We start from the raw sequence: 24547 nt of genomic DNA, 5'->3' as shown, positions 1-24547 counted from the left end.
TTTTCAATCAACCTGATTATAACATAATAACAACTTTATCGAGCCATAAAAGATTTTTTTCATCCAAAAAAACATTCATAAAGGAAAAACAATAAAGATAAATTAATAGAGTAATGGATTTTATCCCAAACAACAATGTACGTAAATGAAGTACACAAGAAGTAATACTAAAAGTCACAAGATAATAAATGCATGAACCAAAAATAATATCACAAGACGTCAAATATCTACCAACATAAATACAATTGAATGATAACTACTAAAATGAATTAAATCCTATTAACTTTAACATTGACAATGAATAAAATAACTTTATCGACTATGTCAAAATACAAAATATGATGTCACAACATTAAGCTCACAAATGAAACTCATATTTACATGCATATAGAAATATAGATTAAATGTTATGTGATATCTTCAATTCGAATGATAATCACAAATTTGCACATAGGAAGGAAATAAAATTGAGTTGTCTACCAAATTGAAAATTCCTTTAATTGTGTGTCAATTTAAAAAATCTAATCTGCTAACTGTGCTTTCGAAATAAAAATCAAGAATGTTACGAATTCGATGATGGTCAAGAATCTCCAACCATTGGCTGTTAAATTCTCTACTCCGACATGGGTTCACCATAACCAGCTCTTTCAAAGGCACCCCCGACTGCAACTCCTCCAAGAACAATGCAGCAAAACTTTTCACAACCTCAAACAGCTTATTTCCTACGTCTTTGTTTCAGGCCTTCATCGCAACTCATTCGTAATGAGCCGCCTTCTTTACACGGCTTTGATCGAATTGGGAGACACCAATGGGGTGGAAAGTGAATTTGGAGTTAGGATTTTTTATCAAATCAGAAAACCCAACATTTTTTCATGGAATACAATGATTAGATATTTCGGCGCATTTGGTGGCTTGCAAAGTAGTGGGATTGCTGTGCGTTATTATATGGAAATGCTCAGCCATGAAATGGTTCCCGATAGATACACGTTTCCGTTCTTGCTTCAGGCTTGTGGGGCTACTTCTGATTTGCATTTGGTTGAGGAAGTTCATTGTCACGTTATGAAGTTGGGTTTTCATAGTGATCTGTTTGCACTAAATTGTCTTCTAAATGCTTATTTGGTTAGTGGGTCTACGATAGAAGCATGGATCCTGTTCGATGAAATGGCTGATAAAGATATAATTTCATGGACTAGTTTAATATCAGGGCTCGTCTCTCTGTCCAAAGATCGTGAAGCACTTCTTGTTTTCAAAAGGCTTATGGTAGATGAGTGTGTCCCGTGTCCCAATATTGCTACTATGGTCTCTACGATGTCGGCTTGTGGCAATTTAGGATCAGTTACCCTTATGAAATGTATGCATTCTTTACTAGAGAAGGCTGGATGGGTTGAATCAGATACTTCTGTAGTTAATTCACTCATAGATGCTTATGCGAAATGTGGAAATTTATGTTATGCGAAAGAAGTTTTCGATAATGTTGAAGATATGAAAAGAGACTTGTATTCGTGGACTGCGATAATTTCTGGTTTCGCAATCCATGGCCGAGGATTAGATTGCCTAAACCTGTTCTCTCGAATGGAGCAAGCTGGCAGGTTTACTCCTGATTCAGTAACCTTTCTTGTGATTCTTTTGGCATGTTCTCACTCTGGACTGGTTGAAGAAGGGTTACGTATTTTTGAGTCAATGACAACAAGATATAGGATTAAGCCTAGTCTTCGTCACTATGGATGCATTGTTGATCTACTGGGCAGAGCCGGGATGCTTGAGCAAGCTCATAATATTGTTGAAAACATGCCAGTGGAACCTAATCTGGCCATATTGGGATCACTACTAAGTGCTTGTCGTCTTCAGAATAATTTGGAGTTGGGGGAAGCTGTTATAAGAAAGATCGATTTGTTGAAAGAGAAGGGAGGATCAACTGTTATTTTGTCGAATATGTATGCAAATGAGAACGAATGGAACAAAGTCACACTCATAAGGAAAGAAATGAGAGGAGTAATGCAGGAAAAGCCCCCTGGTAGAAGCTTGATTGTGGTGAAAGATGTTGTGCACGAGTTTGTAGCAGGAAATAAGATCACCCATCAAGAAATGGAGCTGCAAATATCTCTTGAAGCATTGGAAAATCTTACTAAATCACAGTAATTTAATTTTTGATCAACTCATGATATCTGAATCCTGTCATTGGGTGAGTTCAGAAACTGTTTATTTAATGTCTTAGGCATAGTGCATAAAGGCATTCGCCGCATGTGTAGAATCAGAATGTGCATGCGTATCACTAAACATGCACAAGGTTCCATGAGAAAAGGCATTATTAGCATTGACGAACATCTTAAATATCTAGCGAACATGTTTATATTCAGAGCTAAAAAAGTTAATTATATGACAATTTTAACTTGAGTCAGTAAGTTGGCGCTTTTCTACCTCTTAAAATCGAAAGTTAAGGTTCCAAATTGTAAGAGGTTTCCATATTTTTTTCAAATGGTCTTCTGTATTGTAAAAATATCCTGTCAGAGAAGATCGACAATCTTTTCTATTAGGATTAATTGCCTTTTCAAGTAATTCACATTAGACTTTATTCCTTCAATTTATGAACCACCACTTAGCCGAAGAAAAGTCCCAATGGAAAGTGGTTAAAAAATAATGACAGGAGGAGTGGCAACAGCAGACCTGGACTCCTGTGTTTGAAATGCCAAACAAGGAGTGAAATTTGAAGCAAGCATACCTTATGATTCAATGTTTGGATAGGGTGATGACCACAGAGATTCTGATTTACACACACTCAACAAAATGTTATCAAGAAAATTCAGTGACTGAAGGCTCGTGTGGTAACCTACGACAGAAGATAAGGGACAAGGTAAATTATGCATTGCTCCTTAAGCACGATGAGATTAAAGAAAAACCTTAGCTTCCTGCCTTGTAATATAGGAACTGTTACAAAAGCCAGTTTATTGACAGGAAGTGGCTGAATTTGTGGGCAAGTCTCAATTTGTTTTGGGCAAACACAAAGAAGGTTTGATAGTTGATGCTGGAAATGAAAATCTGAACAGGTATTCTCCCTGATCTGCTGCAACTCTTTCGACACACGCCCTCATTTGTTCTAGTGGTTCTGTTTGAGATTTTCTCTCTAGAAATGACTTCTCAAGCTGAAAAGATAATTTCGTCCTCGTCTTGTCATATGATATGACGAGTTATTTCCTCCCATAGTTGAGCCTACAGAAGCTAGTGAGGAGTGGCGACATTGTCCCAGTACTTCCTCTTTCAGCTGCTGGAGTGAGATCTCACTCAGATGGCTCCTACATATTATACTGTCGACACTGCATTGGTTTATTCCTTTTTTTTTTTACTATTCTTTTAGCGCAACTCCAAGAAAGGGTTTGGCTGATAACATGTAAGAATCTGTGTGATTCATTGACCTTTGCTTTAATCTTGTTGGTGATCATATGCATCCAAGAAGTTTATCAATGGATTTCTGCAATTGAAATTTCCGAAACAAGAATAATGAAATTTTGTGAATATTCATTTAATTGATACGAATAATATTTATTTTAGCAAAAATGTTTAATCTTCATGTAATTAAAAAATTATAAAATTTTATTTTAATAAATTTATAATTTATCTATAAATAACATATCTCGATAATAATTTATGTTAGCTTTATCTGTATTTTAGATTTTTTTAAAAAAAATCATATCACCAGTAACCTAAAATATTATTATAAAAGAATATATTTAAATTTTAGCATAATCTCTAAATATTTCACACAGATTTTATTTTACATAAAAAAAAATTATGTATGCGCATATTGCTGTTCTACAGACAAATATTCGCTCTTTAAATTAAACTGAACCACCACGTCGACATAATTAAATTTGTGGATGATGTTTGGTGAAAACAACTTTTGGTAAGTTGGAATATTGGGTCGGTGTTTATTGCATCACATATACTTTTTTGGTTGGCAATTACCAAATTTTCATAAAGTCTAATTAATTTTTTTTTTCTCTATTTCTATCAAAATATATATTAGGAGATCGCGGCAGTTCTGTAGAAAATTTACATAATGAAATATATTTTTTATTTTTAAAATAAAAATAATTAATTTTTGAAATTAAAATAATAAGAAAGAAAATAAAATATAAAGAAAATTTTGATATATATAATTGAATAATAATTTTGCCCTTATACCAAAGTTAATTAGTAAAAAAAAATTTAACTTCAATAAACAATATAGATATGTATGCCAAGAGTTAGATAAGATCAGTAACATCATACTATTTGAAATAGAACACAAAACTCCATACTTCACTTTTAGAAGATTTAGGTTTGTGGTTTTTAAAAGATTATTAGTTTTGCATAGGAGCTTTGTGCGCTGTTGACTTATAAATGACAAATGTAGTTTGCCACAGAAAAGAATGACCAGAGGCTGCCTGATCATGCTGATTGTGGCTGAAAATCTCATCCGGCAAAGCAAGCAAGAACAGAAAAAATTACTTGAATTCTAAATCACGATGTTCTATTTTTTAGCATTATGCATATATCCACTTTCAATAAAATTCAAGAGATCGTGGAGAAAATAATATCCGGAAGATGGCGAAATTGGCAATGCCCTTCATTGCCAAAATAATGCAATTAACCTAAACTAGACCTTGTAACTTCATATGCCAAGAAACATGCTGCATTTGCAGGAACACTACGCGCCATTGCCGGCCCAAATCCCCTATAAAGACCTTTGATTCCTTCCGCTTTCAAGATCTTTTTGAAGGCATCCATGGATCCAGAGAACTTCGGATTCTTGTAGTCATCGACTTGAAGCACACTCTTTATGACATCGGTTGGGTAAACTGAAACCCAGAATGAAGCTCCAGCCAAGCCTCCAGCTAATATTAACGACCCTCGTCCTAAATTGGATGTGTCGTGGCCCCCAGCAAGATACTGCTTCAATGCTTCATACACACCAAACATAGCAGCGTTACCAGGTACTTCACGTCCCAAGGTGGGAACTAATCCCTTGAACAGTCCTCTTACTCCCCCTTCTGATCGAAGGACATGTCTTGCCACATCCATTGGCCCATTGTATTTCAAAGTAACGGTGTCAGTGCCAGACGCAGCTAATGCACTCTGGGCTTGCAATCTGCAACGAGGAACAATGCAAACATCGACAAGGTTTCATTATTATTAAATGATGAATCGCTTTACAATTTTAAATACTTTTGTTCCGCAATACGCTCACTAGATACCTTTCTGAGCACGTTTTTAGTACTTGATTATTCAGAATTGCCTGCTAAAATAACCAATTATCATAAAAGTCCAAGAAACCTTGTAAGAGAAGGAACTGGTAGTCAAACTTGGGAAAGCAGGATGAATCAAAGAAATTCTCTACATTTGATCAAAGACTCTTGATTAATTGATCTTGGAATTTCTATATTCTTAAAATGGTTATAGTAAGATTGAATACTGGCTTCTGTACCAAAAATTAGTAAAAGGTAACAGTGCAATCATATTATCATTATCTTGCCATTGAACAAATGAGCCCACACGTCAAACAGACCTATCCCACCATGTTCCTATTGAGACTGAACTTGGAAACTGACCTGCACTTTATCAACTCAGTGGGGCAAGCAAGAAAGGATACAGCGACTCCAGCTCCAGCGCCACAAATAACTTGTTGATCGACGCTGAGGGGAGCACCAGGTGCAGACCTCAACAACGCTTCCATTTGGCCTCGGACTGTGAATAGCAATGCATTGAAAGCTGCTACAGTCGCAAGTGGAGCTCCCATTCCCTTGTACAGACCCCTTGGACCTTCTGCTGCTATTGTTTGTTTCACAGCATCTATTGCACCTGCATATTTAGGAAGCTGGCCAGGAAGTGGAGCAGGCTGACTTTGGAGCTTGACCTTGATGGTATCAAAAGGGTGTCCAACTATCAATTGGGCTGCCCCTCCAACTGTGCCAGAGGTTAGATCTTTAGCTACATCACCCATCTGCACAGTTTTTGGTTAGAAAAGAAAATGAAATTAGATAGCAGAACTTCCGGATATTTTTGAAATTCCTTATTAGTCTCATATTCAGATTCAAAATTCTCTCAAAATATGGAAAATGGGCGCATCCACTTTGATTAGAGAAAACTGGGAAAAGAATATGGAGACTTGAATCTTTGAGATGTGAAACAAGTATACACACAGTTACACAAGAATTAAATGATACGATATTGAGAGATAAAGAATGGTACTAGAAATGTTAAAGATAATGAAGGATGGTTCAAAGCATCAGCAACAAATAGCATTAGAAATCTTCCTCTTGTGTGAAAGATCCTACAACGATTTGAGAGGGAAAAAAGTGTGTACCAGTGAGTGAATACAAATTGGCAAAATTTTATTCCTGCAGAAATAAGAACCTAACAAAACCATCACCAGAAAAAGTAATTTATAATTATCATCATCATATCCCATCTCCAGAATTCATGTGTGAATATCAAGTCATATTTAGAAAGTTTTGAATCCACATGTCGAAGTTATACACCTCCGTGTGGCAAGTGCATGGTTTTGTAATATTTTTTTCCTCAAAAGTAACCATCTAATTATCAACCTGGTAAACTTCTTTGTGTAATGCCGAAAGAGGTAATATCCTTTTGACATGCTTCGTTGATGGGTTTTATCTTTTTGCAGATTTACTCAACATTTGAATCCACGACCATGACTTATATACAAATTTTACGAAACTTGCATTGGTCATAAGTTAGCAGGCCTTTTGAGTATAATTACATAAGAGAAATAATTTTGATCGACTAACACACATACCCGCACAAAGACTCCTCAAGAGAAGTTAGATAAATATCATAACATTGATAAATTTTACAAAATTCAAATCGATCATAAGTTAGCAGGTCTGTGAGTATCATTATATAAGAGAACGAATCTTGATCAACTAACATACAAATATAATGCAGATGAACTATGTTTTGGCATATTTCATCAAATATTGCAACTCACACATTATTCTGATGTTATTCTACATGATAAAGGTCTTAGTTTAATTTTTGTTGTCAAGGAAAATTTGCAAATGAATCAATAACCAAAGGCAGTTCCGGACAAAATCCAAATCCTTACAATCAACATTCAAGATCCAAGCGATTCACTCCAAGAAAATCATTCAGATAGCCAACAACAATCTCCTTTTTTAGAGTCATCAAGCCCTTTATCAGAAACCTATTCTGTTCAAAGGCATTTTTTCATAGAAATTCGGGTTTAAGAAATTTAAAGGGACTTCAATACCTACAAGATTTAGTTTCAACAGGCAGCTACCGAAAGAACATCAAAACAACGTATATGTGTAAATTTATAGCTCCAGAAACGATTGATAATCACTTCAAATAAGAATCCATTTTCATGAAAAACAAAGATCATCATAGAGAAATCACAGGAAAAAAATTCACCTCGTCCTAGTCCCTTAAATCCCAAATGAAACTTGCAACAAACAGACAATCCCAAATCAACCGCACACCCTTTATGCTGAAATCCCAGATGCAATCTGAGAGACAGAGGGCACAATAAGACTGTCAAATCCCTGAATGCATAGAGTATTTAAACGAAGGCGGAAAAAGGGTTGAAGAATGCAACAATTAAAGGAGGAAATACCAAAGGGGTACTACTGAATTTCCATTTATAATAATGGTTTTACCATTTGAATATTCTTAGTTATTTGAATTGGGAAGAAAAGTGTTGTATTTTGTAAATGATGATTGGTGAATAAAGGGAGAATCTTGTGGAGAGTGAGGGCCACAAAGGCGAAATCTAAGAAGCGACAAACATAGGAATTTGGGAGTTCACGAGCGAGGAGTGGGTGAGGGAGATGCGGTGGGAGTGTTTGGTCCAATATCAGCCTCTCGCTGGGTAAGGTGAATCTGAATCAACCTCGAGATATCTCTTGGTATTCAGGAGCCACCGGTTGGGTAGGTAGGATTAGGGTTGTAAATTATCACAACAAAACTAAATAATATTATGTTTGAGCTTGATCGTTTAAAACTCACAGAAATTTGAGCTCGATTCGAATTTTATCATCAAGTTCGAGCTCGACTAGTTTTCAAATTATTAAACTCTCGAAAAACTCGAGTTCGACTCGTTAAAGTTCGTTTATCATGAAAATCAAGTCGGACCCAAACTTGATTCATTAATAACTCATTTATCATGTTTAACAATTCAAGCTCGTAAAAAATACAATTGAGTTCGAGTTTGACCTTGATTCGAGTTTGTTAAAAACTAAATATATTGATATTCAATTTTTTCCATTAAGATTAATACTATTATTCATCGACTCGATAAAACAGTCAAGCTCCCATAGTATCATAGAATTTTCCATTTTAAAAAAAAAAAATCGAGGTGACAACTTTATCATAGAGTCCAAGGTTTCAGAGGAAAATTTCATATTACCAAAGAGCTAAAATTATTTGGCTAGCCTGGAGTTTAGTGGGGCATCAATTTAGTATTTGTTTGAGCCGGATTTGATGTATAAATTTTTTTCTCTGCATCTTTTTTGTTTTAATAAGATGTTTGAAGCATAATTTTTTTTATATAAAAACTATTTTTAGAAAATCATAAACGAAAGATATTTGATAGAAATTATCTAATCTAACATGTTTATGAGACTCATTGAACTTGAAGGCAATTAGATGCTGAACTTATGCAGTCGACCAAAAAATCTGTATCAGCATAACCGTGATCGAAGCTGTAATAATCAAATACTTGCAAAATTAGTTTTCACGCATATGCTCTTCATAATTCTTGTATGATGCCCCTCCTCCTAACAACTCGAGCTCGAAATTCACAAACCTTCAAATAACCTGAAGATTGTGTTTATTTTTCATTTTTCACATATTCTTTAACCATTTGGAATGAAATAGCAACAAAAATAACACAAAACATATCTGGTTCAAGAATGATGAGAATACAAAGATGAAGCTCACAAACCCTTTATATATTAGTCGTTTTATCCATTCATTAGTTAGTATGAACTACGAATTCATAATCTATCTACAGTAAATATGTGAACTCGGTATTGTCAATCAGTCCCGGTATCATCTTCGATGTCCCCGTCGACTATTTCACCTGGCAAGCTCTGGCTCATCATGTATCTCCAGGTATCGTCTTCTTCTATTTCCCACTGTTTCTTCAGTTCATATATTGTTTTTGATGCAGCCGCAGCAATTGCAGGATTTGGGTCTTGTGCTAGTCTCTTACAAAAGAAGAGTCATAGGTTTTAAAAAATAAATAATACTGAACAGAAGGGAAAATGAAGACATTAACCGCAGAACGAGGAGTTTATCATAAGAAAGATGCTTTCACGTATCTTTCCAGTGAGGCAGGAAATTCCGACAAACTTTACATAAAAAAATTTCATATTCATTTTTTAATTGGTGGAGACTATTTCGATAGCAATGGTATATGTACCTGCAAAGCTCCCATGCCAGCATTTCCAAGAGTCCACATGGATGGGGCAGCTGATAATGCATTAGCTAATGCTCTCCTGCTCATCAAGGTTTACGAAAAACAAGAACATAAGTGGAACGCATGAACATGAATTTGAGATGTTTGGGAATAAATGTGGCGATCACTCTGCTTATCTATCATATTTGAATCCAGTATTTAGGCATTAAACATTCAAATATGAAAGTTTGGTTGATAGCATTTCAGGTTTTGCCGCAAATTTATTGCATATATTATAGGACAGTAGTACAGAAAGAATATATAGCAGGGAACATTGCTTCTACCACCCATTGAATCATGGCATGAGATTAGATACCTCGTACTGACATCAGGAGAACTTGAACACTCTGCCAATAGGGATACACTGCTTTTACCATCCATGGCATCAAGATCTATAAGGGTTGCCACCAAAAACTCCAGCTGATCCAAACAAAAACAGCAAAGATAAAAATAGTCGACTTAAATGAGTTATAGACGATGTATTTGGACTCGAGATTTTCTTCAAAGTTGAAATTTTATGTTTTCGTTCCAGTACTTTTGAGCATGATTTTGAGAAATATCAGTGGCAATTAAAAACAATAAGTATGAGTTTCTGGTTTCATGTTATGCTGAAACAAACCTTTTTTTTCCCCAAAGATTCTTTATCTTAATAAAAAATAAAAATAGTGGTTCTAAATCAATTTCAAATTCATTTTCCCAATCTCAGACAATGTACTCATTTGGCTCAGACCTCTTCCGGATCAGTGTAGTCAATCCCATCAGCTTCTGAAAGCGCTGAAGCTATGCACCAATAAGCTTCCTGTGCATCAGCAAAACATTAAGGCTCAAATAACAGTTATCACTCTTGAAAGTAAATTCCTCAAGATTTAAATACATTCAAGACAAACCTGAATAGCATCGATACGGTCTGCAGATACCTCTCCAGAAATGACATCAAGAGTTTTCCTTAAATTTTCAAGTGTAACATACCTTGCCACCTCTTCAGTATTAGTTGAATCTGTTTTCCTGAGCAGATAAAGCGTTTGCTTGAGCAATCAGTCTCAAAAACGTGATGCCTGATTTATTTTACATCGGAAAACTCTTATGTTATTACAGTAACTTACACTCTGCACATTTTGTTCACCATCCTATCATGAAGATTTTTGACTAACTGCAACTCCAACAAACAGATATCTGAATTCTCAAATCATTGATAAAAACAAAGGAAAGTATTATTTGTGAAGGAAAGAGGGTGTGATTGGTAGAGGGATACTAGACATCACAAGAAAAACAACGTTTCGCTCCAACTGTGCAAGGAAAAGAAACAACACATTTCTAAGGACAGTACCTCCAAAGCCATAAGAGAATCTTCCATTGCACGTCGTTTGGCAGCAACGTCAGCCCTCTTCAAATCCGCCTGAACGAGAAAAAGCAGTGTGTTTTTACTTGAGAAACAAGTACAGATTATAAGAAGTCCAAATCTTCGAGGAAACACCAAATAACCATTGTTGTCATAGTTATTTCATCTCTCCTCCATATTTCCTTTAGAGAGATTACCAAATGACGAACATGGCATATCTATAACAAAATATTTGTCAGACAACGCGGCGATAAATGCAGGAATCCAAAAAAATGGGGAAAAAAGGATAACGTCATACTTTTGAAAGAAAAAAGTATATATCTAATTGGGATGGGGAAAAAGAAAAAGAAAAAGCCTTCATGACACACTAGCTACCAAAGAACTAAACAACCAATTAGCTCATTCGATTAAAAATTTATTTGATATAAACAAAAGGTTAACCAATATTATAAGAACATGTATAGCAGCAGATCCAACATCAATCTCCTTCAATAGATGTCACTCTAAATCATATGCCAATCAAATATAGAGGAAAATAAATGGAAATACAATATACAATATTTCAAGGTATGTCGAGTGAAAAGAAAGCATTAAAAGATCACTTCATTTGTTTAATGTTAGGCAAGTGGAAAGCTGGAAAAAATGCAAATTAATTGCTCAATAAAGAATTGAATCAAGTTATAATTCGTACCAAGTAAAATAATACATTCAGATCAGAACAGTATTGAAGGCACAGACACTCACCTCTAATGCACCATCACTCCAGTGCTTATCAGCAGCTTTTTTCAATCTTGATTGAGCTTTCTCTTTTAAAATCTTCCAGGAAGCCGAAACTAATTAGAACATTATCGAATATAATTCCAGCATGTTTTCAATATGCTTGAGAAAAAAGTAAGAAAGGATCCTTACAGTAGCAATATGATGAAGCCTTTCCGCTCTTCTCTTCACATCATTGTCAATTTTCTCAGTTTCTTCTCTGGCCCGTGCTGCCCGATAAAAGGCATAATCTTATTGAATAGATAAAAATTTACAAAGCAGGGTTATTTATGTTCTGACCTCCTAAGAAAAGTCATTCAAAATACTCATTTAGGTGCTTGTGCTGATTAGCATAGCAGAATCTATTCTTTCAGTGTAGGGTAGGAAAATTCATTAAGAGAGAAGATACAATTGTTAGATATTTGGGCTTAGGAAGCCTAGCGGGTGGTCCAAGAGAGTGAGATAAAGAAGAAGCCAAAGTAACTTAAATCCTCCAGTATCAAAGGTTTAGATTAGGAGGATCCGGAGAAGGGAGAGGGAATAGGTTGCTTCTGAAATTTTCAGTCGCATTAGGAAGGAGAGAGATATCTATTCCTTCAGGGCGTATTTCTTGCTCCTGGGGCCATTTTGTCTTGAGGTGAATTGGTAATTTATCCTGTTACTTTTCATTGAATAAAAATCCTGATTGTGTTTTTCTGTCGTTGTTATTTCCCTTATAGCTAGCATTATTTGGAGGCGAGGCTTTGTGTTTATATCACCAGTTGCCATAATCATAAGTTTATCAACTAGTTTGGTCAAGCTCATATACACAAAAACAATAATGATATGCTCCTCAAATGAAATGAAGCATCCTAACAAATGTTAAGTGATATGCCAAATAATTGGTACAGCAGGTGACAGGAATTCAGACACTTGAATATAACGTAAATTTGATAAAATCCTAAAATAAGGTAGCCACAAACTTCATACCATCAAGTTTAAGGAACTCTGAACCAAGAAAGGCAACATCTTGTCTTGCACGAGCATCCAGCCTCATTATGCCTCTATTTGATATGTGAAAGAATAAATTATTAGCATTCATACAAATGATGGTTGCTTATCTAGCATTGTCTTGATAACTAAAAGGATGCATAGTCGTTTATATTTAGATATCGAAAGCCTTCAGATCAATGACATGAACCAGCAAAAGGATCCTTTTGGAAAAACATATATAAAAGACTCGAAAATTTTGGACCATATAACCATTGCCTGAGCTGCAATAATTGGACAATAATTTTACCGAGAAAGAAGTATAATGTCGTTTCTAGCTCGTTCATTCATGAACCTTGCATCATTGTGAACAAATTTGCATGCCTCAGATAATCTATGACTCGAACAGGTACTCTTATCAGTCTCGATAGGGTGCTTGCTTTCAGATTGAGGACTGATGCAAAAACAAATACATATCTTGAGTTATGACCATCTCACAACAAAAATAGATTAAGAATGCCCCTGATTCACAAGCCCATTCCGTAAAAACCAACAATTCAATAAGTATTAGTTTCTATATTTCATCATTTTGAGATGATTGACGAGTTTACATGTGGAAAGCTCCAGAATTATACGATGGATTGAAACACTTTTGTGCAAATTCATAATAGTAGAGTTTGAAAAGGAACATATTTGTATGGAGAACACCTTACCATTTCGGATAACCTAGAACACTAATGAATCGTTTGAGGGCCACACAAACATATGGTTTAACTGTTTAAGAAAGAAGAATCATTAGAAGGCCACACATTACCTGGATACATGTGAAAATTCAGTATAACATCTCACACGTTCTTTTGTGTCCGTACTGTGTGTTTCTGTTGACTGACACACCAGATAAGTTCGTCGAAATCCAATAAAAAATTTCCTTTTTCCACCTAAAAGCCAGAGCCCCTTGTTGAAGAACTTCGGTTTCAACACCAAGAGATATCCATCCCCTTGTTTTTGCTGGATGACTCCTTGCTTAATCGAGAATACATTAGTACTATGCGGCAATTTGACTGATGAATAAATAACGCCATTCGGACTAGCCATAAATTCTAATCCAAGGAATCTTGTGTCAGCGGCGAAGTGGCTTGGCTAGCGATGAGAACGGATTAATACAGAAAATGAGAAACTCAAGCTAGCATTTTCCCAGTAGTACGAGAGCTGTTAAGTAAAAAGAAGAGCAAATGTTAACAAGCTGAATTCAGATTATATTTCATGAGGGATATACAAGTCCACAAGTTAAAATTAATTGATATCATGATTGGCTAGGATGAAACAAGTCAAATTCTTGAATTTTTTACCAGTGGCCTCAATTTTTCTCCTGTTTTTCTAGTGTCAAAAATAGGTACCGAGATTGGTTGACAAACTTTTAACAATAACTTCAACACTTAAATGATGTTCAATGACAAGAGATACAGTGCGCTTAGACGAAAATAGTTTATAAAAATTATACTACAATCATAGCAAACTTCCCAAAGAAATCATCTTTTCATGTTGTCGATATAATCCAACCCAAAACATAGCGAAAGACATTTCAGGAAAATTGCTGCATAATCATCAATCATCTGCAACACAAGTATAAAAAATATCCCATTCCAAGCAAAAAATGTTACAAGTTCAAAATGACAATAATAAGCTTTATACTATATCAATAACAAGAAATCAACAAGCCCAGATTCCACATTTGGCATGAATCTGACCAAACCAAAGATGGTGAAATTTCATCGGAAAGCAGATATAATACAAAGATTGAGAAGTTCGGAAGCATTTACCTCCAATTGACTTGAACAGAAAGAGGGATGCTGAGATTTTTTGTGTAGTCTTGCGTCAAAAATTGTTATGCAATAACTATTCTTAATATTATTATTACTATATAATAAAGAATGACAGTGAAATGAGGGCCATTGATGGATTGAAGCAAATTCTGACCACAAGCTTGGTGTGTGGCCCCTCTGTAGCCAGCCAGCGTACTAGAAGAAACAGAATAAGAGTAACAGGAGTCGCATCAAACGGGTCAACAACGTGGGCCGACCCAGCCCAATAAGGCCCGGTACCATCCCACACCTCGTGGCTGATGCTCATCCAATTTTTTTTTTTTTTTGAATCAAGGCAATGATGAGTTGTGCAGACATGCTGTGTAAAATATTAAAGAGAGAGATTAATTGTGTACATATGAACTGACGGGTAATGATTAGTGAGATTCAAATTAATTATAAAGTCTAAGTCCACTATGTTAATTATAAAAATCCAAGTCCACTATATATCCTCTAAAAAAATCTATAAATGTTTGGGCTAAAAATAATTATTTAATTCGAAGCCCAATGAATGTAGAAATTAATTAAAAGCCCATCAAACGCATCGGGTTGATTTTTAAAACCGATCACGAAGCACTGAAAAAGGGGGAAGATCGTGGGAGGAGAGGTTGAGATCGTGGCATGAAGAGCGGGGAACATGGCTCATGGGGGAGTGGGAGGAACCGCACAGTTTGCAGAAAGAAAAAGAGGACATCGGCAAACAAAAAAACACAACACAACTCGACACAGACAAAAATCTGCAAAAGCTCTCTGCAAAAATTCCAATATTCAAGCATTAGTTTTTTCAAGCTTTCCAGCATATTTCTAACAATTCACGTCTTCTCATTTTAGATTTCATCAACTCTATTTGTTATATTTTATGTCTTGTAAATTCCTACGGTTTATTGAAAATATAAACAATGTCAGGCGTTTATTCTTCCAACTCCAATAGTTTTCTTCATTTTAGCGTTATAGTTGTTTTAGGAGATTAGAACCGACGATCAAATTTAGAATTCACAATCGCTTGTTTTTAGAAGTTAGATTTTATCATTTTCACACAAATCGGTGCACTTCGCACCTGGCACGCCCGCAACACCAAATATTGTGCAAACATATTTTTGGCACGCCCAGTGGGACCATCATGCCGCCAAGAAGGAAAGAAAACGTCAATCAAAGAGACGGGAAGTTTCTACCAAGCCAGGAAGAGACTCATGCTCCACAGATAGAACAATCGGCTTCTGAAGAGCCGACCAGGGAGTTGGATTTGCATCCAAGTCATGTTCCAGAGGTATATGCTCATATTTCAAATCATTTGGTTGAAACGTTGGCTGCGATAAAATTTGAAGAAATATCAGAAGCACTGTCCAAAGCTGTGTCTGATTGCTTGAAGACAGTATTGGGTAAACCGAACCAATCAACCAACAAAGAGCAAAATACCATTGTCAAAGAGGCTGATCAGGGGAGTAATCAATTCACTGAACTCGACCAGGGAGCAGGACACTCAAAGGCTGGCGATCCTCGCCGCCCAGAGTTGGCACTCCCAAACCAACGGGAAGGAAGTTACACACTATCACGTAAAAATGAGAAAACTTTAGGTGGAAGAGTTCGGCCATATCCACGTACAGATGGAGCAGGGAGTTTGAAACAACCTGTCAACCAAGTCCATGCGATTACTAATCCTTTGTATCAACCAGGAATGGATGATGATATACCACACTTGGGTTATCATGGAGTTGATGGAAGTTTCCAAGGATGTAATGTTGGTTACAGTACAGAGGCTCAGGCTCGGGGGGCAAACTATTATCACCATCTGCTCCCCAACAAAAACGCAGCAATGATCGATCCTGATATGGTGAGAGAAACTGTGCAAGAAATGTATGGGCCGGCTTTGAGACAAATTGGCCGCCCAGAATTTCACAAGCCATACCCCAACCACATAGATATCGACAATCCATTTCCCAGATGTTACAAGGTACCAGATTTCAGCTTATTTTCTGGAGAAGATAGTCAATCTAGCCTTGAGCACATTGCTAGGTTCACTATAAGGTGTGGGGAGCTGGCGGACTTGGAAAACTTTATTACTTTGAAGTTGAGATTGTTCCCAAATACCTTTACTGGCACGGCATTTTCGGGGTATGCCGCACTTCCTCGAAACTCAATCTTAGGTTGGAAAGATATGGAGAAGCAATTCCTTACTCAGTTTTACCGAACTGAGCCTGAGGCGTGCATCGCTGATTTGTCAAAGATATCTCAGAAAAAAGGAGAAACAGCTGATATGTTCATTGATAGGTTCAAGAAAACAAAGAACAAGTGCAAGGTGTTTCTGCCAGAGACTGAGTTTGTCAAAATAGTACAAAAGGGGCTAGACTTTGAGCATAAGAAGAATTTTCAGGATATGGAATTCAGAGATTTCTTTGAACTTGCAGCAAAGGTTGGGGAGTACGAGGAACTATTGACAGATGAGCCGTCTAACAAGAAAACAACAATGGAATCTTATTACCAAGAGGTGGAAGATGTTTTGGCAGAAATTCGATCAGCTGGTTCATATACGGTTCCCTTGCTAAAAAAGAAGCTGACAGAACCTGAAAAGAAGAATAGCTCCCAACCTCCCAAGGACATGCAGTACACATTCAATATTTCCAAAACAGATGACATATTTGATTTTCTGGTTAAAGAAAAGTTCCTCGCTTTTTCACCTGATCATCGGATGCCTGCTAAGAATGAGCTGAAAAGTCGAGAATATTGTAAGTATCACAACTCATACAATCATTCCACTAAATTGTGTTGGGCTTTCAAGAATGTTCTGCAGGAAAGAATCAACAAAGGAATATTGAAATTCCCTAACAAGCAAGAGTACATGGCAGTGGACAATGACCCATTTCCTCCTGCGGCATCGGTAAACGTGAACGTCACAAATTTGAGAAATTTGTTGAATGACAAGAGAAGAAGCCGATTCTTTGCAATGAAAGACCGAATAATTAAGAAATGTTGGATTCCGAAAGGTCAACTATTTGAGGCCGCTGTAAGGTATAGTACTAATCAACTAAGAACATTTCAGCAGCGTTTTCCCAGAAGTGTTGGTGAATCTGCGGCCTCTAGGCCGAAGAACAAATATTTATTCAAGAGACCAGTGCTTGAGAATCAATTGTTTAGAGGGGAGTCGTCTCGCAATCAGCACCAGAGATACTCGAACAGGAGGAACGTGAACAAAGTTGAACCACGAAAGATAGAAATCAGGAAGAAGTCACTTTATCATGATAAAAGTCAGCGTGTGAATGAAGCTCCGGTGAGAAAGACTGTAGAGGTCAGGGAAGTTCGACCCAGATTTGTACGTCCAGCCAAAAAAGAATTCACCCACGAATGGAGAGTGGCCCAACACAGAAAATTCCCTAGGCCACCAACTCGAACCCAGAAAAGAAGGCTGTTGAGGGAAAAAGCGGCTGCAAAAAAGGAAGAACTTTCTAAGGTAGACAATAAACCCATACATGATATGCCAGTCATCGAATCACAAGCGGGAAGTGGGTCAAACTTTGGTAGGTCCGCCACTGAAGATAAGTGGGTCGACGAAGACGATGATTTACCGAGTGATTATGAGAAGCAAGAAAGGAAAACATTCAGTTTCTGTATAGGGAAGTTCCACATATCAGTGGACTGTGCCACAGGATTGACGATACTACCAGAAAGGTTCAAACTTGTCGAGGAAGAGTGCGGGGAGTCAGTGTCTAAAGTAGCGGTTGAAGAGATGAAGGTTGGCAACAAACTCCCCGAAAGAGGTTCAGGAGTTATTATCAGAGAAGATCACCCTAACAAGCCTAAGCATGTGATTTTGGAAAAGACAACAGCCGATATGACTAATGACATAAGGTCTTTATACATTAAGGCTCATGTGAATGGCAAGCCAGTGTCCAAAGTGTTAATCGACAATGGCTCGGTAGTGAATGTCTTGCCAGTGAGGATGTTTAAAAATTTGGGCAAAAATGAAGAGGACCTAATCTCCACAGAAGTTTCTGTTGCTGCGTTTACGGAAAAAACCACTAAGAACATTGAGTTTTTCCCAGCTGATGTTGTTGTGGGGAGTATGTCGTCTATTTGCGCATTTTTTGTTGTGAACTCATCTGCCAACTTCCAAGCTTTGTTAGGCAGATATTGGATCCATGCAAATCAATGCATCACATCCTCAATGCACCGGTTCTTTTTATTTTGGAAAGGAGATTACGTGGAGATTGTGGAAGCCGATGCACAGCCTTTCCAAGCTCATGCCAACACAGTGGAGGCCAGATACTATAACGGGGATTTCGGGCCCATAAAAGTCTGTGGCAAGGATAGAAAAAGGAGTCTAGTTTACATGCAGTCCCTAACCCCAAGTTCAGTGTTGAACCAGATACTTAAACCTACTGTCTTCGGGCCATATAGGCCGATGATTCAGCCGACGATCGAGGAGATCGATGATTGAATACAACCAAATGGAGAAAGAGGTGGCTGCAGCCTTCGTGTGGAAAGTCTACATGCAGCAGGTTTCGGATAGAGTATGCGATGAGGAACAATGGAATATCCATGGGACGGAAGTGTTTTATGAAGATGAGTTCGAAGAGGAGCATGAAAAAGATGAGATTCAAGTTGACGAGTTATTAATGGCGCCATCTCAACTGGAAGATGGCCAACATGAGGTACAAGATCCGTTAGAAGATATCAACTTAGGAGAACTTGATGATATGTGAGCACATTGCTGGAAGAAAGAATTAAGCAAGATTTGATCAGCTTGTTGAGAGAGTGAGTAAAGAGAGAGATGAACTTTTATTCAGCAGGGAGTTGGCCTTATGGCCATTTTAGCACATGTTCTCTTTTGGTTATCTTTGCTTGAGTACTGAGAAATATAGTAGCGAAAGTGGGTTCCACAACCATTTTTGTGAGTTAATTTATGGTTTGAATAGTAGCATGTCGAGAGCTGGGTCTCTCACTTCTTGAAAAGAAATTTTGAATGTGGGGAGTTGACCAGGTGGCCACTTGTGCATACATTTGGATTGATGTTTTTGTAGAATGTTATGAAAAATCATGGATAAAGTAGGCTACAAAGCCACTTTTACAAATTTGTATCGATTAAAGGAATGATAAGGTGTGGGGAGTTGGGCAAGCCGATTTATATTACAAGCAATGTGAGAAGGGAGTTGTTTGGATTAACTCAGAATAAACTCCCCAACAACATCCAACATCACATTCAACCCCATCTCCACTCTCCAACAACATCCAACACCACATTCAACCCATCTCCAATCCCCAACAACATCCAACAATCAGAAGGACAAACCAACAGTCAACAGATAGAGAGCGGAGCCACCGCATGCAAGAGCAATAAGTAGACAGGTATGCGGGAAAATGGTCCAAATGAAGTGCAATGCATGCAAATGGCTGCTTGGGTAGGGGAAATGTGACCCAAGTGATGTGCAACACACAAAGAAAATATTAGAGTTACCTCTTGGATGCCAACTCATGGTAATATGCACGTTCATTAAACAAGAGAGCCAGTGATCTAGCGAGGAGTTATGCCAATACATGGCTTGAATCAGTTGTTTGTCAGTGGCGTGCACAAAACCACCCAACTCCCCACAGGAACTCGATACTAGCAAAGAAACAAAAGGCAGTGGTGAACCGAGGAACCACGGCAGTTGGGGCGCCGGTCTAGCAAAGAATGACAACGACAAAATTTTAATGTATTCTGGTTTAGGCAAATTCGCAAACACCATGAAGGCACAATGGATCAAAATAACTTATGGGTTGGCACGACCGGCGTAGTGGAAGAAACAAGGGACGAAGATGGAGCTAAGATGGTGATTTGCGCAGAAGATGCACTCACGGAGCTCGAACCAGGGAGGCGCAATGAAGAAGAGCCTGTAGCCGTGATGTGGTATGAGAAAAAGAAATTGGTGAAGAAGGGTTGTGGCCAGATTTTCAAATCCAGAAATTGAATGAAGGAAGTGATGGTGTGGGATTATGCAAGATGGAGCAGGAGAAATGACGGCGAAGAAAAGGCGAGCAAGCTCTAAGGGGCAGCGATCTTCTAGCTGCAGTGAAGAGTAATCGGACAAAGGGGAGGCAGGGAGATTGAAGAAAGCAGGCAAGGGAGTTTTGAATCTGAAGAGTGAATAAAGCGTGAATAAAGAAAACCAAGAGACAATGGTTTGAAGTCCAATTGTGAATGGGCTTGGTTATTCAGCCCACTATCATAAGCCCAATTCACATGCAAATAAAATCGCGGGCCGCTACAAGTACAATTGAGTTGGGCTGACATACAAGCATTTTGGCCCAACGGGCCAATGCTTGCGGGGGGCAATTGTTTGGGCTAAAAATAATTATTTAATTCGAAGCCCAATGAATGTAGAAATTAATTAAAAGCCCATCAAACGCATCGGGTTGATTTTTAAAACCGATCACGAAGCACTGAAAAAGGGGGAAGATCGTGGGAGGAGAGGTTGAGATCGTGGCATGAAGAGCGGGGAACATGGCTCATGGGGGAGTGGGAGGAACCGCACAGTTTGCAGAAAGAAAAAGAGGACATCGGCAAACAAAAAAACACAACACAACTCGACACAGACAAAAATCTGCAAAAGCTCTCTGCAAAAATTCCAATATTCAAGCATTAGTTTTTTCAAGCTTTCCAGCATATTTCTAACAATTCACGTCTTCTCATTTTAGATTTCATCAACTCTATTTGTTATATTTTATGTCTTGTAAATTCCTACGGTTTATTGAAAATATAAACAATGTCAGGCGTTTATTCTTCCAACTCCAATAGTTTTCTTCATTTTAGCGTTATAGTTGTTTTAGGAGATTAGAACCGACGATCAAATTTAGAATTCACAATCGCTTGTTTTTAGAAGTTAGATTTTATCATTTTCACACAAATCGGTGCACTTCGCACCTGGCACGCCCGCAACACCAAATATTGTGCAAACAATAAATAAGAGAGTATTTTCATTATTCATGTAGGATTTTTTGGATACTTAAACCTTTTAGCTCTCAATTAAGATCTAGGAATTATTTCCTGACTTGAGCGTCGAAGTGTCTACCCCGGCGCCTCTGACGTTTTGTTTGTGACGCAGGTGATAGCCCACAAAGATTTTTCTCCATCAGTTACTTGGAAGACTCGATTATGAACCAATAGATTAGTTCGGATAATCATAATTTTTGGTTAAATCATGAACATTCGAAGTTCCAACGGCTTGTCGGTCTGTGGGTAAAAAATACATGAAGCCACCAAGTTTAGTTGGGCTAAGCGTACATAACTCATAATATTGGGGCGAGTGATCTCCTGAGAAGTTTTCGTCCGTCAAGCTGCTAATATTACGTTGTTGATCTTATTAGCTAGGTGGACAGTAAAAGAGTGAAGTTAGATATTAAAGGTTAATATCATCTTTGCTAGGAAAAAACCGATGTTAGGAAAATGATAATATTGATGAGACAGTACCAACAGATAAACACGTACATTCTCGAAATCGTGGGTCTAACAGCCCAACTTATTAACATCCAAGTAGGTACACTATGTGTTGCCACTACTATAAGGAAATAAAATTTGATCTTAGCTAACAACTATAATTTTTGGCGTAGTGGTAAGCGTTTGATCCTAACATGTTTGTGCAAAATATAATATATGAGTTAATATTATAATATATTGCATATTTGCATGTATATTGTAAAAAATATACACAAACATAATACAAATATATATCTATTGTCCAGATATTTAAATATGGAATGTCTCTTTTTGAGAAGCTATAGATGAAGTCAGAATGTAGCAAAACCACTAAGTAAAAAGAATTTCAAAATAAACAAAACCGTATGGTGTTTTTTTTATTAAAAAAAAAAAAGCACTAAATTGTATTACCTTACCCTTTAAGTTAGTCTATGCCATTAAACGTTACCAAACCAGTAGAAATGTCAATTTGGATTTGGTCTGCCACCACTAAAAATGCATGTTGAATTACGATTTTGGCAGAATCTTTGGAGGCGGGTCCAAAATAACTAACCTAATCGGGTTGTGGCCGGGTCGGGACAGTGGAGGTTGGTCAATCATTTTATATTTAAAAAAAATTATATTATTTTTAATAGTTTATATAGGATCCATCATTTTTGAAATATTTGTATTATTTAAAATAGTTTATGTATGATCGATTATTTTCGAAATATTTATAATAAATTATGTATAATTAATGAATTTTGAAAATCCCCCATGTTTGATGGCTTGACGAGGCAAGCCGTTTGATAGCTATCTATAGACAATTGAATTGCTAGCTGTAACATTTTTGGGCATAGCTGCCATAATATTACAAAAATTACTCGACGAATTTTATTTAATATTATAAATCATTTAGTGTAATTCCCATTTGTACTCAAAAGAATCGGATTAGGATGTAAATTGAATCAATTTGAACCATTTCAACTTCATAAAATTGAAATGAATCGAGTTTTAATTCATTCAAGAATTTTCCACTTTTCGGCATAGGAAAACTCTTTATTCTTGTTTTTGTGTTTTTTAAAAAAAAAAACATTTTTCTATTTTCAATCAATGATTGGACAAATATCCCTTTTCTTAAAAACAAATAAAAATGAATTTATTATATGAAGACATTGAAAATATTATAGTTTTGGATTTGGATTCGATTTTGTTTAAGTTCCGGTTCGGTTTCGATTAAACCGGGAAGGAGGATCGAGTTAAATCAAATTTATGGTTATTGAAAACAAAAACTTTTCTGCTTCGTTTTACAAATGACGACAAACCCAATTAATTCCAAAATAATAAGATTCCGGCTATTTTGCTAATCAGAAATAGTCACACACACAAAAAAAAATTAATAGTTCAAGGGCACTTAGGGCCGCCTCGTTTAGTCTTCCAATTGTTGTAGCAAGCGCATGTCTCTTTGTTGCCGTAGGTCCCCGGCGGCACACACAGGCACTTGGCGCAACACTTTAGGCAGAAGAACATGCATGGCTTCTTGTGCGATGTAGCCGAGCAACGGTCCGTGCATCGAGGCTTGCAATCTGTGGCACCCACATGCAGATCAATTAGTTTCTACGATTAATTAGTAACGACGGGTAAATTGCAATCTTCGACCATTCTGAATGTCAGTCGAGTTACGAAGCTCGTTATATTCTTGGATTTTAAACTTGAATCCAGAGACATAAATGGGATTGTTCTGTATGAATGGGAGATCCCATTTATTTAAAAAAATTGGATCCATTTGAATGAATAAACTTTTTACACTAACCTTGAGGTCGAAGATGATTATACCCCTGTCAAATTAATGTCAAGAACAAATGTTAATAAAAATCATTAAAAAAAATAAAAAGATGTAATAAGATTAAATGTTTAAAAATACCTGAACAACATTAGATAATGTAAGGAAGAAAACTAGGGACAAAACCAAGAAAATAGTAGCGGTACTGTGAGTACGGCTTCCCATTATATCTTCGAAGATTATTTTTTTTCCCTTAGAAAATGTAGTAGTAAAATGTGATGGTACGTTTGGTGCATAAAATGTTGGTAATTTATAGGGGAAAAGATTGATTGGATCCAGGGAAGAAAAGGGCAGTATTTGAGGCGTTAATCAAGGAAAGTTAGATTTTGACAAAGAAAATGTTAGTATTATTGGAGGCAATGGGAGAGGTAAAAGCGCCGTACTTGATGGGTTGAGGTTATTTAATTTGTCAAATCACATTTTCTTTTTTATGGCTCAAAAGTTCGAGTTAAATTGAATTATATATCTATTGAGCTTACTGAAAAAATTCAGATTATGGTTCGGTTTGATTTCGGTTTTTTATAATATATAAAAAAATATCATCATCATATAATTATGTGATGGTTAATTAGATGGATCCAACTCATTAACTTGAACACATGTCGGGAATTTAGATTTAGATTAAATGTTTTGGAAGCGTATGTTAAAATTGTAATGGAAAAAACTTGTGTTCATGGGTCGTATTTTGTGAGACGGATCTCTTATTTGGGTCATTCGTGAAAAGTATTACTTTTATGCTAAGAGTATTACTTTTTTTTTTATTGTGAATATCGGTAGGGTTGACCCGATGCATAACAAATAGGAGTCTACATGAGGTTGATTTTGATAGCATCTCCAGCCATTCTCTATGGATGATATGGAGCGGAGATTAATGCTA

At 36.8% G+C, this 24547-nt stretch overlaps 4 protein-coding genes across 11 annotated transcripts; 1 reads left to right on the top strand and 3 right to left on the bottom strand.

Moving 5' to 3' along the window:
- The first annotated feature begins 464 nt into the window (after positions 1-464).
- LOC140816334 (pentatricopeptide repeat-containing protein At5g66520-like) lies at positions 465-3480 on the top strand. 4 transcript variants are annotated; one of them, XR_012114594.1, is made up of 3 exons: positions 465-2182; positions 2743-2851; positions 2953-3480. XR_012114594.1 is itself a non-coding variant. In XM_073175650.1 (2 exons), the coding sequence occupies exon 1, from the start codon at positions 574-576 to the stop codon at positions 2137-2139; it is 1566 nt and encodes a 521-aa protein (XP_073031751.1). In that variant the 5' UTR covers positions 465-573; the 3' UTR covers positions 2140-2182; positions 2743-3480. The 4 variants fall into 4 exon arrangements, 1 of the variants encoding a protein (XP_073031751.1); XR_012114590.1 differs by having other exon boundaries at positions 2645-2851; XR_012114586.1 differs by having other exon boundaries at positions 2601-2851.
- Positions 3481-4470: 990 nt separating this feature from the next.
- LOC140816233 (mitochondrial carnitine/acylcarnitine carrier-like protein) lies at positions 4471-7881 on the bottom strand. Of its 2 annotated transcripts, none has more exons than XM_073175383.1 (4): positions 7631-7881; positions 7429-7523; positions 5586-5977; positions 4471-5125 (listed from the first exon to the last, which is right to left on the bottom strand). In XM_073175383.1, exons 3-4 carry the CDS (start codon positions 5975-5977, stop codon positions 4624-4626), a joined length of 894 nt encoding a protein of 297 aa, XP_073031484.1. In that variant the 5' UTR covers positions 7429-7523; positions 7631-7881; the 3' UTR covers positions 4471-4623. The 2 variants fall into 2 exon arrangements, with proteins under 2 accessions (XP_073031484.1, XP_073031565.1); XM_073175464.1 differs by having other exon boundaries at positions 7674-7881.
- Positions 7882-8884: 1003 nt separating this feature from the next.
- On the bottom strand, positions 8885-14517 carry LOC140816059 (senescence-associated protein SPA15, chloroplastic). Of its 4 annotated transcripts, none has more exons than XM_073175149.1 (13): positions 14360-14517; positions 13354-13748; positions 12850-12993; positions 12540-12613; positions 11724-11800; positions 11559-11630; positions 10803-10871; positions 10579-10625; positions 10363-10480; positions 10206-10274; positions 9792-9895; positions 9440-9515; positions 8885-9224 (listed from the first exon to the last, which is right to left on the bottom strand). In XM_073175149.1, exons 2-13 carry the CDS (start codon positions 13632-13634, stop codon positions 9051-9053), a joined length of 1305 nt encoding a protein of 434 aa, XP_073031250.1. In that variant the 5' UTR covers positions 13635-13748; positions 14360-14517; the 3' UTR covers positions 8885-9050. The 4 variants fall into 4 exon arrangements, with proteins under 4 accessions (XP_073031250.1, XP_073031326.1, XP_073031288.1 ...); XM_073175225.1 differs by having other exon boundaries at positions 12895-12993; XM_073175187.1 differs by lacking the exon at positions 14360-14517 and adding an exon at positions 14232-14256.
- Positions 14518-23086: 8569 nt separating this feature from the next.
- LOC140815994 (protein RSI-1-like) lies at positions 23087-23966 on the bottom strand. Its single transcript, XM_073175082.1, has 3 exons — positions 23752-23966; positions 23641-23665; positions 23087-23413 (listed from the first exon to the last, which is right to left on the bottom strand). The coding sequence occupies exons 1-3, from the start codon at positions 23833-23835 to the stop codon at positions 23232-23234; spliced, it is 291 nt and encodes a 96-aa protein (XP_073031183.1). The 5' UTR covers positions 23836-23966; the 3' UTR covers positions 23087-23231.
- Between the last annotated feature and the right edge of the window lie 581 nt (positions 23967-24547).

Source organism: Primulina eburnea, chromosome 1 (genome assembly GCF_022965805.1).
Source record: "Primulina eburnea isolate SZY01 chromosome 1, ASM2296580v1, whole genome shotgun sequence".
Lineage (NCBI taxonomy): Eukaryota > Viridiplantae > Streptophyta > Magnoliopsida > Lamiales > Gesneriaceae > Primulina > Primulina eburnea.
This window is presented reverse-complemented; position numbering and strand designations above follow the sequence as displayed.